General features: G+C 39.5%; 1 protein-coding gene across 4 annotated transcripts in view; it reads left to right on the top strand.

Moving 5' to 3' along the window:
• Positions 1-12509, top strand: part of ADCY4 (adenylate cyclase 4) — a 73996-nt gene that overhangs the window by 44019 nt on the left and 17468 nt on the right. For all 4 annotated transcript variants that reach the window (XM_075276739.1, XM_075276737.1, XM_075276738.1 and 1 more), the window contains exons 9-15: positions 3586-3744; positions 3837-3969; positions 6293-6472; positions 6871-6914; positions 9199-9279; positions 9363-9432; positions 12074-12171. In XM_075276739.1, coding sequence (XP_075132840.1) covers positions 3586-3744; positions 3837-3969; positions 6293-6472; positions 6871-6914; positions 9199-9279; positions 9363-9432; positions 12074-12171 — 765 coding nt within the window. The remainder of the gene's footprint in view (positions 1-3585; positions 3745-3836; positions 3970-6292; positions 6473-6870; positions 6915-9198; positions 9280-9362; positions 9433-12073; positions 12172-12509) is intronic.

Here is a 12509-nt window from a genome sequence, read left to right as displayed (position 1 = left end):
AGACTGGTGTGGAGCTATCTTAGACTCCGCCTCCTCCAGCAGAGCCAGCGCTGATTGGTCGAGTTCCGTACTCTGGCCAATCAGCACTGGCCAATGCATTTCTATGGGGAAAAGTTAGCTTGCGAAAATCGCAAACTGACAGGGATTTCCATGAAATAAAGTGACTTTTATGCCCCCAGACATGCTTCCCCTGCTGTCCCAGTGTCATTCCAGGGTGTTGGTATCATTTCCTGGGGTGTCATAGTGGACTTGGTGACCCTCCAGACACGAATTTGGGTTTCCCCCTTAACGAGTTTATGTTCCCCATAGACTATAATGGGGTTCGAAACCCATTCGAACACTCGAACAGTGAGCGGCTGTTCGAATCGAATTTCGAACCTCGAACATTTTAGTGTTCGCTCATCTCTAATAATGTACAATACATGCACATTAGGTATCATCAGGAACACATCTAAAAATTCCCAAACTACAAACCTTTAAAGATATATACGGTATATATTTTTCAAAGTTTTAAATTTTATTTAAAGTGTTAAAACATAATAAATTATGTAAATTTGGTATTGCCATAACTGTACCGTTCAGCAGAATATAGGTAACATGTCTTTTTGGCTTTACAGTGAACGCTGTAAAAACAAAGCCTGGAAGAAAGTAGAGCATGTGCAATTTTTAATTTCATCCCCTTGAGAGCGTTGCAGCTCTCTCTAAACAGAAAAGCCACTATATATCACTAACTTGTAGTGTCTGCTGTTCCATACAATGTGTCCTGTTTTTAACACTCATCCATTATTACTACGACTGGTTTCTTTACATTTAATTCTGCCAGAAGTAACAGTAAAATAGCAAACAACAAATAGTTAACAACACCCCAAGCGAACATACTGTAGCAGATTCAGAGACACTGTACTCTAAATACAGGTAATGATGTATCTAAAAAGTTTCCTTAAATGACATCTAGACGTATAGTCAGACCAGTATCCTTCCTCCTTGGGCCCCATCTTCTTAATCATAGTGAAGGGTCCTCAAACTAAGGTTTTTTTGGAGTATGGGGACAGAGCTCCCAAAGCTAAGAGGGCCCTACTTAAAGGCAAGAGCCAATCAGCAGATTACTGTGAGGGCCCCATGTCAGAAACATTCAGAAGCAAGGGCAAAGCAGCAAGCTACTACTTAAATAAATAAGCTGATGAGGCTTTAGGAATTTTCAAATTACTTTCAGGTAATATTTGCATATAGCTGTATAGTGGACTCCTAGAATTAATTTACTGGTGGGCCCTAGTCAACACTGTCCTATGTTCCATCTATAGTCTCCTAGTTTCTACGGACAGCCTTTCACTAGTAACAGGGAGTGAACCTCAAACTAGCAAAGAAGGAGACACCTTTTACATAGGTGTTTCAGGTAGAAAACTACTTTTTAACATGAAGTGCATTACATTGTGGTTCAGATTAATTGAGCCTAAGTTAACCTGAAAAGTTGGTGACCATTTAAGCGGACAACTGATTTTTGTGTGTGTGTGTGTGTGTGTGTGTGTGTGTGTCCTTGACATCAGTCACTAAATAGAATTGCTATGAATACATCATTGCATTTTATAACAAATGATCCTCTTAGAAAAGAAGCTAAAGTCTTGAAGACTTGCGGCTACAAACATTGATGTGGTCCTGTCCCTCAGTGTATTGTAGAAGGCTGCTGTTTTCCATTAGTAGATGACCAGTATCCTCCAGAGTGGAGTGATGTACATCACCAAATTACCTAAAATTCTCCTAATAAATGTAGTTACTTTATTCTGCAGTCCCCTCCAGTTATATCTTCTTCCATAGTAGGTAATGCATGGCCATTTCTCTTCATACTTTTGTCATTATGGAACTGTGGTTTAATCTGTTTATTTGCACAGGTCAGTTGTGTTTCCTAGGCAACTACAAAGTAGCCAGGGCTGAATAATTCTGTGTATTTCTCTTTCTTTACTCCCCTACTTCACAGTATTTGGAATATAAAGAGGCTTTTCTCACTTAAAGATTATTTTATTAACATAGTAGAACTCCGATTATTCAGCACACTTAAAATCCACTAGAGGCCATACAGTCTGTATATTTGTTGCATATTTAATCTTTGCATTGCCTAGAATAATCAAGCTATTTCATTCCTTCCAGCTCATAGTCCTCTCATATCTAACGCCCTCAGATTGTACCTCCTAGAACAAACCATGACACTCCTGGTTGAATTTTTGATAAATTTGACCTTAACTTTCCATGCAGATCTTCTTCACAGCAAATGATCATCCACTGATTTCAGCTACATTGATTTTGGGCAGTGGTCCAATAATACCATGACAAGAACTGCATGCAAGTGAATGCAAACCAAATAAAACTGTAACTATTCTTGTCACTGAAGTTATACAAAAAGCACCAAGATGCTAAGATTGGGGTACGGATGGAGTAGGTTACTGAGACACTCCTGACATTAACCTAGGATTTCTGAGGACTTTTCTCGCACTCATCAGAATTACAGGATCAACTGAGTAACAAATATAACACATTTAAAACCAAAAAAATAAATAAAATCCTAACCCATTTTTATTTATTTTACTTCCCCACAGCTGTATATTCATTTTATTCCATCTTCCACTCACTCACGCTTTTATATAAAAAGGTGAAAATGTATTCTTCCTATGGCACAAGAGGAATGCTCTGTCTGTCTTATTAATATCAAAACTGTATATTCTGAATATAAGGGCATGTTCACAAAGCAGTAACCTGCTGAATATTTTACATTAGTACACTTCTTTTCATTATAATTTTTCTGTTTAGCTTTCTTAACTGGTTTTATCATAAAAACACTAACGCAAAATTCTAAGTAAACTAAACTAAAGCCCGTCTATTTTTCCACACACCAGCCATTTAGACATTCTCATCCATCGCAAAGCAAAATGCAAATGCAAGCAAAATCCATTAGCAGAGATACTTTTCAGTTGATCTTATTTGGCCAAAATGGTTTGAAATGGGCCAGAATTGTGCCAGCTGACCCTGAAAATGATTCACTGGAAGTGAGGAGGCTTGTAGACCATATTCAGACATAGTAATAGTACCTGTAATTCAGGGAAAAAGTCTGTGATCACACAGAGGAACAGACCACAAAAACAAGGCTATTGGGCATAAATGTCCCTTGACACACAGGAATCCAAATAAGAATTTCAGATTCACCAGAAAACTGATATTTATATGATTAATGTTTCTAAACCTCCCTCATTTTCTATGAAAGTAAATGTTGATGAAACTTTGCATGCTATTAATTTTATATAAAATATTTAATCAATTTATTTTGAAGCCTGGAGTTGGAATAGGCATCTTTCTATGAAGTCCTTTTCTGCATCTCCACAGCCCTGCAGAATACTGCTGTATGAACATGCTCTTAGACATTGTGGCTGACAAGTATTGTGAATCATGCTTACAAGCAATCTTTTGGGTGTGAAAGTCTCATTGCATTTTTATATAATGTGGATTAAAATATAATGTTTTGGAGTTTATTTGTGACTAATTTGTTCTTGACTGTACATTATCCACTAAATTGAACACTTGTTTTCAATGCTTCTCCAGGAAATTGCGCAAAGCCACTGGTGTGGATATTAATATGCGTGTTGGGGTGCACTCAGGAAATGTGTTGTGTGGGGTAATTGGGCTCCAGAAATGGCAATATGATGTCTGGTCGCATGATGTAACACTGGCCAATCACATGGAAGCAGGAGGAGTGCCAGGGTAAGATTGGCATCATACCAGATTTCTTCTGCTGTCAATAGACTGTGTGCGCCAACAGCTCATTCTTATGGTTTTACCCATTGATTCTGTAGGAGAGTGCATATCACGGAGGATACACTATCGCATCTTGGAGGGGAATATGAAGTTGAAGATGTAACATATGGACAGAGAGACCTGTATCTTAAAGAAAATAATATAAAAACCTATTTGGTCATTGATCCCAGAGTAAGTTTTGCAGATAAATCTTTACATGTTTTGTACTCCAAATCCAAAAGTTCACTGGTCAGTTTCATGTGTATGATTCATATTTCTAATGGGTTTAAAACAAAGAAATTTGGAGTTTTTCACTTTGAATTCTGCCTGTTTTTTTTTTTTTTTTTTTTTGAAAGGTTCCTTGACAATAAAATGTTCACACAACGCCCACACAAACTACTATTTAGCATTACAACCCCTTTTGGATCAATGAGATGTCTGTTTACCGATCCTTCTGGTTAAGAAATGAGGATTTTGACTTAAAGGGGTTGTCCCATCTCAAGGATCTTATCTATACTGCTAGCTTATGTGGAGTTAAGACTTTTCCTAAATACATTGCTTCAGCAAAACTGCTTTGTTTGGCCGCTATCTGAGATTCTTCACTTCATTGTTTACACTTCGTTTCCATAACCACGGACCTGGGGATGATCTTATCTCTTCGCCCAGGACAAGTGATGTAACTCCCTGCTCTCAGGAGGGGAGGGTGGAGTTGAGTGCTCGGAGCGAGCTTGTATTTCTGAGCTGTTTATCGCCCTCTTCCAGTTATCGGGTCTGTTAAATGAATTCTGCTGATAAGGGCTGAGACAAGGAGTCTGTTACCTCTGTATGTAAACACAGACCTAAAAGTGAGTTTATTGCAAGCTGACTCTTGGTTCTATAGCATGTAAATTTGGGATTCTCATCATCTATCAAATCCAGCTCTGCTACATGAGCTTCATATTGTGCATCTTCCAGTGATACTCTGCTAATTTGCTTACAACCATCCCTCATTACTGACTGCAAACATGTACTGCTATGAAGAGAGATAGCAGAGCTGGCTTTGTCTGGGAGACAGTGAGTGAAACCCCACCCACTAATTTACTGAGAAAACCAGGAAGTGAACAGAGCAGACAGCCAGCAAGGTGGTGAACAGGCGAGTTGGGAATACCCTTTTAAGGACCCCTCTCTATTAAAGGGATTATAATTGAAGACTTAACTTTAATTATTTACAAGCCACAGTTCCATAATTTTAGTAGTGCCTGGCATTGCAGCTGAGCCCCATTTACTTGAATGGGATGAAGCTGTAGTGAGCTGTAATACTAAGCACAGCTGCCTGGTAAACAATGCAGGGGCTTTGTGCTTGCTAGAGCATCTTGGTCCTTTCAAACAGCTGGAAAGCTGAGATGTTGAGAGCTTCGATCAAATGTTGGTGGCTTAGCCTAAGCAAAGGCAATGAATTAAAGTCTGAGATAACCTCTTTAACTCAGTTTTGCCCAATGGGGTATATAAAGATGGGTTTTCTAAAGTGGATTACCTCTTCTATAAGTTTTATTAGCAGCTAATGAAACAGTCAAACCTCATACATGAAACCATGTTTGTGGTGTTCATAAGGCACATTTCTAAAATTAAAACTGAATAAATTACACCAGTCCTTTAAAGGAGTATTGCATTAACAAGAAGGCAACTTGTTGTTCAGTGGATGTTTTGCACCTCAGTTTAAATGGAGTGCCAGGTAGGGCTGAACAATTAATCCAAAAATAATTGAAATTGAAAGTCAACTCAATTAATTGATTTGAACTTGCTGACAGCGATTTGTTTTATTCATGCCATCCTGTCTCACACTGCCATTGGCTAAAGGTTCTGTCTCTCACTGTATCCATCAAGGATTGCTGATGTGAATAACCGAAGCCAAAATTCATGGCATGGCAGGGGAAACGGAATGTAAAAAGGGGAGTGTCCTAAAATAGTCCATTAATAATGGTAAAACATTCAATTAATTGTGATTTTGGCTTTAGATTATAATCATCCATCTCTAGCACCAGGTCAGAAATCCACTGTGCCATTCATTTCAATGGAAACTGATGGGGATCACCAAGGTACTGTGCTTGATCAGGTGATTTCCGTTGAAGTGAATCCATTGGCTATGTAGATTTCTTTCCTGCTTCTTTATTTAAACTGTGGTGTAAAACAGTTTTTGTGATTGGTGGGGGTCCCAGCACCCACCAGGTTACTGGAATATGTCTTCAATGAGCCAATAAAAAGAAAAGCAAAAAGCCTGGCACAGCCTCACATGCAGCAGCTCTTTATCCCCCTGAAAGTACTGACCTGTGTCCCGTCACCCTATACCTCAGAGTACAATAAAGAGGTTTTAAAAAGAGAAGTGGTAAGCGCTGTCTACGGCCTTCTCTCTCCTGTGATAATGAGCAACTACGCCTATGCATCTGAGAAAATGTATTAGTCACTTGTCCAAACAATCTCTTATGCCCTCAGATATATTAACAACCAGGTATATAAGTACAGCTGTCTATTCCCATAGGTTAGTGACGACAGTGAGGAAGATGACATACTGCCTACAAAGTCTGCTGAGGTCACCAAGACAAGAGCATCTGTCCGTATGACACGCTATCTGGAATCATGGGGAGCTGTCAAACCATTTGCTCACTTAAATCATAGAGACAGCCTAATCCCGGAGAACCTCAGCACCTCCCGCATTATGGTAAGTGTCCATACATCCTTGTTTGTTCAAGATGTCCTACTCTCCCTGAATAAGATCATTCTGAAAAGGGGGGTTTATATTATGATAAAAACAAAGTACACCCGTTTTGAATCCTATGGTTTTACATATGAGGACATAATAATAATAATAAATATATATATATATATATATATATATATATATATAGTTCTGTTTGAAAATCTTAAAATTGGACAAATATAACCTCAGATAAACTCGACACATTACATAGTGCCGTTATTTATTACAAAAACTAGGCCAAGTGACTGTGTATTAGACTTACATTAATATGTAGATACATTTTTCAGTCAGTGATTTTATTTTAGCTTTCCCCTTTAACATAATTTTATATAGCTTTTGTTCTATTATTTCTTTTTTAGGATTTACCAATGTCTGCTATGCCTCAGATTGGGAATGCTGACAAGTAGGAGCAGGAATTTTCTTGTCCCTTGCTGCTTTATGCTTCCTACATGCCCCTCTTTAAAGAATCTGCTACATGTTCTCCTGCTTGGCCCTTCTGTCCTGTGGCTTCCATATGTCTGATGTCAGCACAGCTTCTTGTGAGAAGAGTCTATCTGTCTTTATGTACTTCTCTGTCCCTTTTGTGCTTGGTCCATGTCTAGTACTGTGCTAATGTCTTGTTTTCCCACTTGTTTTATCTCTTGTTTGCCTGCAAGGAAAATATAAATGTTTAGAAAAGTTTTTAAAAAAATCTCTTCATAAGCGTGTAAAACATGGTGCATTGCTTAGTATAATGTGTGCACGCCCTTTATTAGAATATACACTCAACGGCCACTTTATTAGGTACACCTGTCCAACTGCTCGTTAACACTTAATTTCTAATCAGCCAATCACATGGCGGCAACTCAGTGCATTTAGGCATGTAGACATGGTCAAGACAATCTCCTGCAGTTCAAACCGAGCATCAGTATGGGGAAGAAAGGTGATTTGAGTGCCTTTGAACGTGGCATGGTTGTTGGTGCCAGAAGGGCTGGTCTGAGTATTTCAGAAATTGCTGATCTACTGGGATTTTCACGCACAACCATCTCTAGGGTTTACAGAGAATGGTCCGAAAAAGAAAAAACATCAAGTGAGCGGCAGTTCTGTGGCGGAAATGCGTTGTTGATGCCAGAGGTCAGAGGAGGATGGCCAGACTGGTTCGAGCTGATAGAAAGGCAACAGTGACTCAAATAGCCACCCGTTACAACCAAGGTAGCCAGCAGAGCATCTCTGAACGCACAGTACGTCCAACTTTGAGGCAGATGGGCTACAGCAGCAGAAGACCACACCGGGTGCCACTCCTTTCAGCTAAGAACAGGAAACTGAGGCTACAATTTGCACAAGCTCATCGAAATTGGACAATTGAAGATTGGAAAAACGTTGCCTGGTCTGATGAGTCTCGATTTCTGCTGCGACATTCGGATGGTAGTGTCAGAATTTGGCGTCAACAACATGAAAGCATGGATCCATCCTGCCTTGTATCAACGGTTCAGGCTGGTGGTGGTGGTGTCATGGTGTGGGGAATATTTTCTTGGCACTCTTTGGGTCCCTTGGTACCAATTGAGCATCGTTGCAACGCCAAAGCCTACCTGAGTATTGTTGCTGACCATGTCCATCCCTTTATGACCACAATGTACCCAACATCTGATGGCTACTTTCAGCAGGATAATGCGCCATGTCATAAAGCTGGAATCATCTCAGACTGGTTTCTTGAACATGACAATGAGTTCACTGTACTCCAATGGCCTCCACAGTCACCAGATCTCAATCCAATAGAGCATCTTTGGGATGTGGTGGAACGGGAGATTTGCATCATGGACAAATCTGCGGCAACTGTGTGACGCCATCATGTCAATATGGACCAAAATCTCTGAGGAATGCTTCCAGCACCTTGTTGAATCTATGCCACGAAGAATTGAGGCAGTTCTGAAGGCAAAAGGGGGTCCAACCCGTTACTAGCATGGTGTACCTAATAAAGTGGCCGGTGAGTGTAAGACTCTGGTGCCAGGTCATGTCAAAAGAAAAAAATAGTTACTAAATCCTGTATCTGCACATGTGGTCAGCACGCTACTGTTCTGCAATAGTGCACCAAAGGATAGAGGAGATGGAGCAGTCACATGCTAAATCACTTGACTGCCACCCCTTTAAATCATATAGGAGACTGCCACACTGCATAGTTTACACATCCTGGTCCTGGGTAGTAGGGGGCATACAACTGTAGAACTCAGTTTAGCTATGAACGACATAACAGATTGACATGCTGAGAATTTTTAAACATCCAACCTTATTCAGACTATGTTAGCATCATGTTGATTTATACATCTGACCAGGGCGTGTGACCGATGCCACACAATTTTAACCAGAAGGCATGATGTGTTTTTTTTTTTTTTTTTTTTTTTTTTTTCCATCCACTGGCTGTGATTGTATGGAATAACATGGTCTATTACCCTGTATCATGCCTTTTGCTGTATGCTATGAAATACCGTTCTAGAGGCCAATGTAGAATGATCTAAACACAGCCTTAATTTTGTGTGGATGGCGGCTTTAGACCTGTTTGGACAGGTATATTGGACAGTATATTCCATGTACATATAGTAGCTAGTTCTCGTTTGGAATCCACAATGTCTTTTGTTTCTATTTTGGTTCTGTTTTTCAAAACTCGCTGCTGCTTTTTTTTGTTTTCCCTCATTCAGTTACGTTTCTTTAAGGTTTCGTTCCCCAAAAGAGGCGAATGAGTCTTCAGCTGATAACAGTATCTCCAGTATTTTGGAAGAACTGAAATCCTTAAGGTACTTATCATGAAGAAAATGTCTTGCTCATATCTCTGTGTATAATTCTAACCCGAATGTAATCATTAATGTGTCTCCACCAGGCAGTGGAAGAAATCTGATGAATTTAACCGGGTCACTCTGTATTTCAACCAGAAAGCCATAGAAAGAGAGGTACTAAATACTTTACTATTTGTAAGCATATGTTATTAGTATCCAGCAAACTTAAAGCAAAGAGCTTCTATGCTGGTCACCCAGAATTACATTGTTGTAAAATATTCCCAATTAATTTACTTTTTACACTGTACTGTGAGAGAGATCATTTCCATTTATTATAATGGTGTCACTTTAGTAATCCAAAACTCTCCTCACTGTGTAATTGTAAAAGTACAGGCAATGGAGCGAGTTTATAACCAAATTTCATTGCAGTAGATGTGGAATGTATATGTGACAATTGTTTCCAAGGCTGGCTTCACATGAGGTGTTTGGTGAAATTGTTACTATAATTTAAAGAGGACTTTTCATGTCCTCTAACATTGGCAGCATTATATACCACTCGAAATCTGACAGTGTGCTGAATTCAGCTTTGCTGGTATGTGCCTCAGTTGTAGAGATATCAGTGCTGTTAGTTTCAGTACCGATATCACTGCACTGTTAGAGGAGTTGCCTTACAGCTCCATGTCATCACTGGGTGGTGAGGAACGAATCCCCCCTCCCAACAATACGAGGCTATTGAATTGTACTGTCAGCTACTGTATAAGGCTGGCCACACTGTCAGTGCAGTGATATTGGTATTGAAACTAACAGCACTGATTTCTCTGCAACTGAGGCAAATGCCAGCAAAGCTGACAGTCAGCTGAATTCAGCGGTGGATAACACCCAATGTGGTTACTTTGTGTTGCTCTATGAACCTATTAGCTTTTTGAGGTGTATTTGTGTCTGACTTTTGGAGAGACGCCTGTATATGTTATTGCGGTGTCCACTGAGCCAGGAAACTGGTGGTGGCGTTAATTTGGGGTGCCTTGGCAGGGTTGGGGGTTTTCAATTTTCAGCCTGAGTGAAGGGTGAGTGCAGTGAGTTGACCCCTGACAGCCACACTGACATCATGTGCTAATACAGCTCATACGTGTCAGAGCGCATGAAAGGTCCTCTTTAAGACGTTTAGGTGTCTACAGTTGTAGCAGTAAGTAAGAAGCATTTTGCTTTTTGTCACAATTTTTTCTTCTCATAAAATCCAGTAGGGAAAATAGTCTACAAGAAAAAAAAAGGGTTATATTTGGTGCAGTTTTTCTGTAGAAATAATTTACGGGCAATTACTAAATTTGATTCCAAGAAATAACATTTCTGCACATATAATAAATGTTTACAACAGTAATAATTTTTTTTTTACTTCACATAACCTAACCTATCCTACAATCTCTACACTTGGCAGTAGTTTTAGTGTTTTGAGCCTTTGCTGGTAGTTACTTTGTGCAGCTGTTCCTAAGGATTAGCAGTACATATGGTGCCATTGAGTAAACTTTAATCCTCTCAACTAATGTCATTTGACACCGGAAGCTAGAAAAATATCTCTTTGAAATTGCTGAGAGTAGCGATTTCGGTGGAGATTTTGTATACCCAATTTAGAAAAAATAAAATGATCGGGTTCCACAGAAATGTGGAAAATCCGTTACGTTAACAGCAGCTCTAGTGTGCTCATGTTAGCCATCTCTCCTCTCCCTGCCCAGATAAGGAGAACTTTACAGGCATATCAACCCAGCCCCACAGATAAATAGGTGAGGCCCACCTTAGTTTCCCCTTGTGAATCGGAGCCTCTGTTGTTGAGGTATCATCTTTTTATTTTGTCAGTATTGAAATAAACTTTTGAGGACACTGCAAATAAACTCATTGGAGCAAAGGAAACGCATTGCTCCAATAGCTCGTATTGACAAAAATGGTGATATCTTGGCAAAGGAGGTACTGATTCACAAGCGGAAACGCGATTTGATTCAGGTGACCCTAACCTATCTATCTGTGGGGCTGGGTTGATATGTTAGGATCTGGTAGCAGACTCCCTTTTAAATGCTTGAACGCCAATAAATTCATGAATATATGTAGATATATATTCTACCATAATTGTTCTTTTCATGAGAATACTATTTTACACCACAGTATAATACAACATACTTTCCAAGGTTGTCCAAGATTAGAGGAAAGAATCTGCCTTTTTTTTCCAGAAGCAGTGCCATTTCTGTCCCCAGAATCTTCAGGTTTGCTGTTTTTGTTACATTCACTTGAAGAGGAATGGCTGCAATTCTAGACTCCGCTAATGGACAAATATGGTGGCGTTTCTGGGAAAAGGGAAGTTCCTTTTTCTTATCTTGAATGACCCCTTCAACAAAAAAAACTGTATGTTCAGGCCAGAAAACAGAAAAATATTTCTGCTTTATAATGTTTAAAGGAGCATTCCCTTCTCAGATAAACAAGGCCTAGATGACAATATAAGACTCTTTTTCCTGAATCCCACCAAGTCAGAAGTTGTGTAAATATTCACACAGCTATGCTACACTGTCCCCGTGACGCCCATAGCGGTGACTAGCCATTACTGAAGCGGCATAGTCATCTGGTAGTTATGGAAACAGTGTAGCTTGATGTGTTACATTTACCACTAAAAGAGTCTCAGAAATGGCCTAGAACTACCATGTTTAGCTGTTTCCGTAACCCCTGACCACCTCAAGGAGGCAAAGAGTTTATTCTCAACTCTGTCATGAAAGGCTGAGATAGGTAATCGCGCAGAAAGCAGATGGCATGCTAGATCTCTTGCTTTTTCTTACAGTACCGTCTTTCAGACTTGCCTTCCTTCAAGTATTACACCGCCTGTTGCTTCTTCATCTTTATTTGCAACTTTATAATCCAAATGTTGGTGTCTCCCAAGTAAGTGACCATTGAATTGTTGGAATGTTATAATGGACTATGTTATGCATTTTATACAAAACAGTGAAGATAAATTAATGCCTAACGGAAAATGACTTTTGGGTGATATGTCACAAAGATGCACTATTTGTAGACTTGCATTTTTAAATCAATTTGGATTTATTTATTTTTTAAGATTAAAGTTTATTGAAATTTTTCAAATAATTTTTACACAACAAAAAGGAAAAAAGCGGGGGGGAGGGGAAGGGGAACAAGGACAGAAGGGGCACAAATAGGGTGAGTCTCTGAGGTGGTAAGGATGAGCGAACTTTGGGTGGTATCCGAAGGGGGAGGGGGGG

This window comes from Leptodactylus fuscus, chromosome 1, assembly GCF_031893055.1.
Source record: "Leptodactylus fuscus isolate aLepFus1 chromosome 1, aLepFus1.hap2, whole genome shotgun sequence".
In the NCBI taxonomy this organism is placed as follows: domain Eukaryota; kingdom Metazoa; phylum Chordata; class Amphibia; order Anura; family Leptodactylidae; genus Leptodactylus; species Leptodactylus fuscus.
The sequence above is the reverse complement of the archived record's forward strand: the minus strand, read 5'-3'. Positions and strand labels throughout refer to the sequence as shown.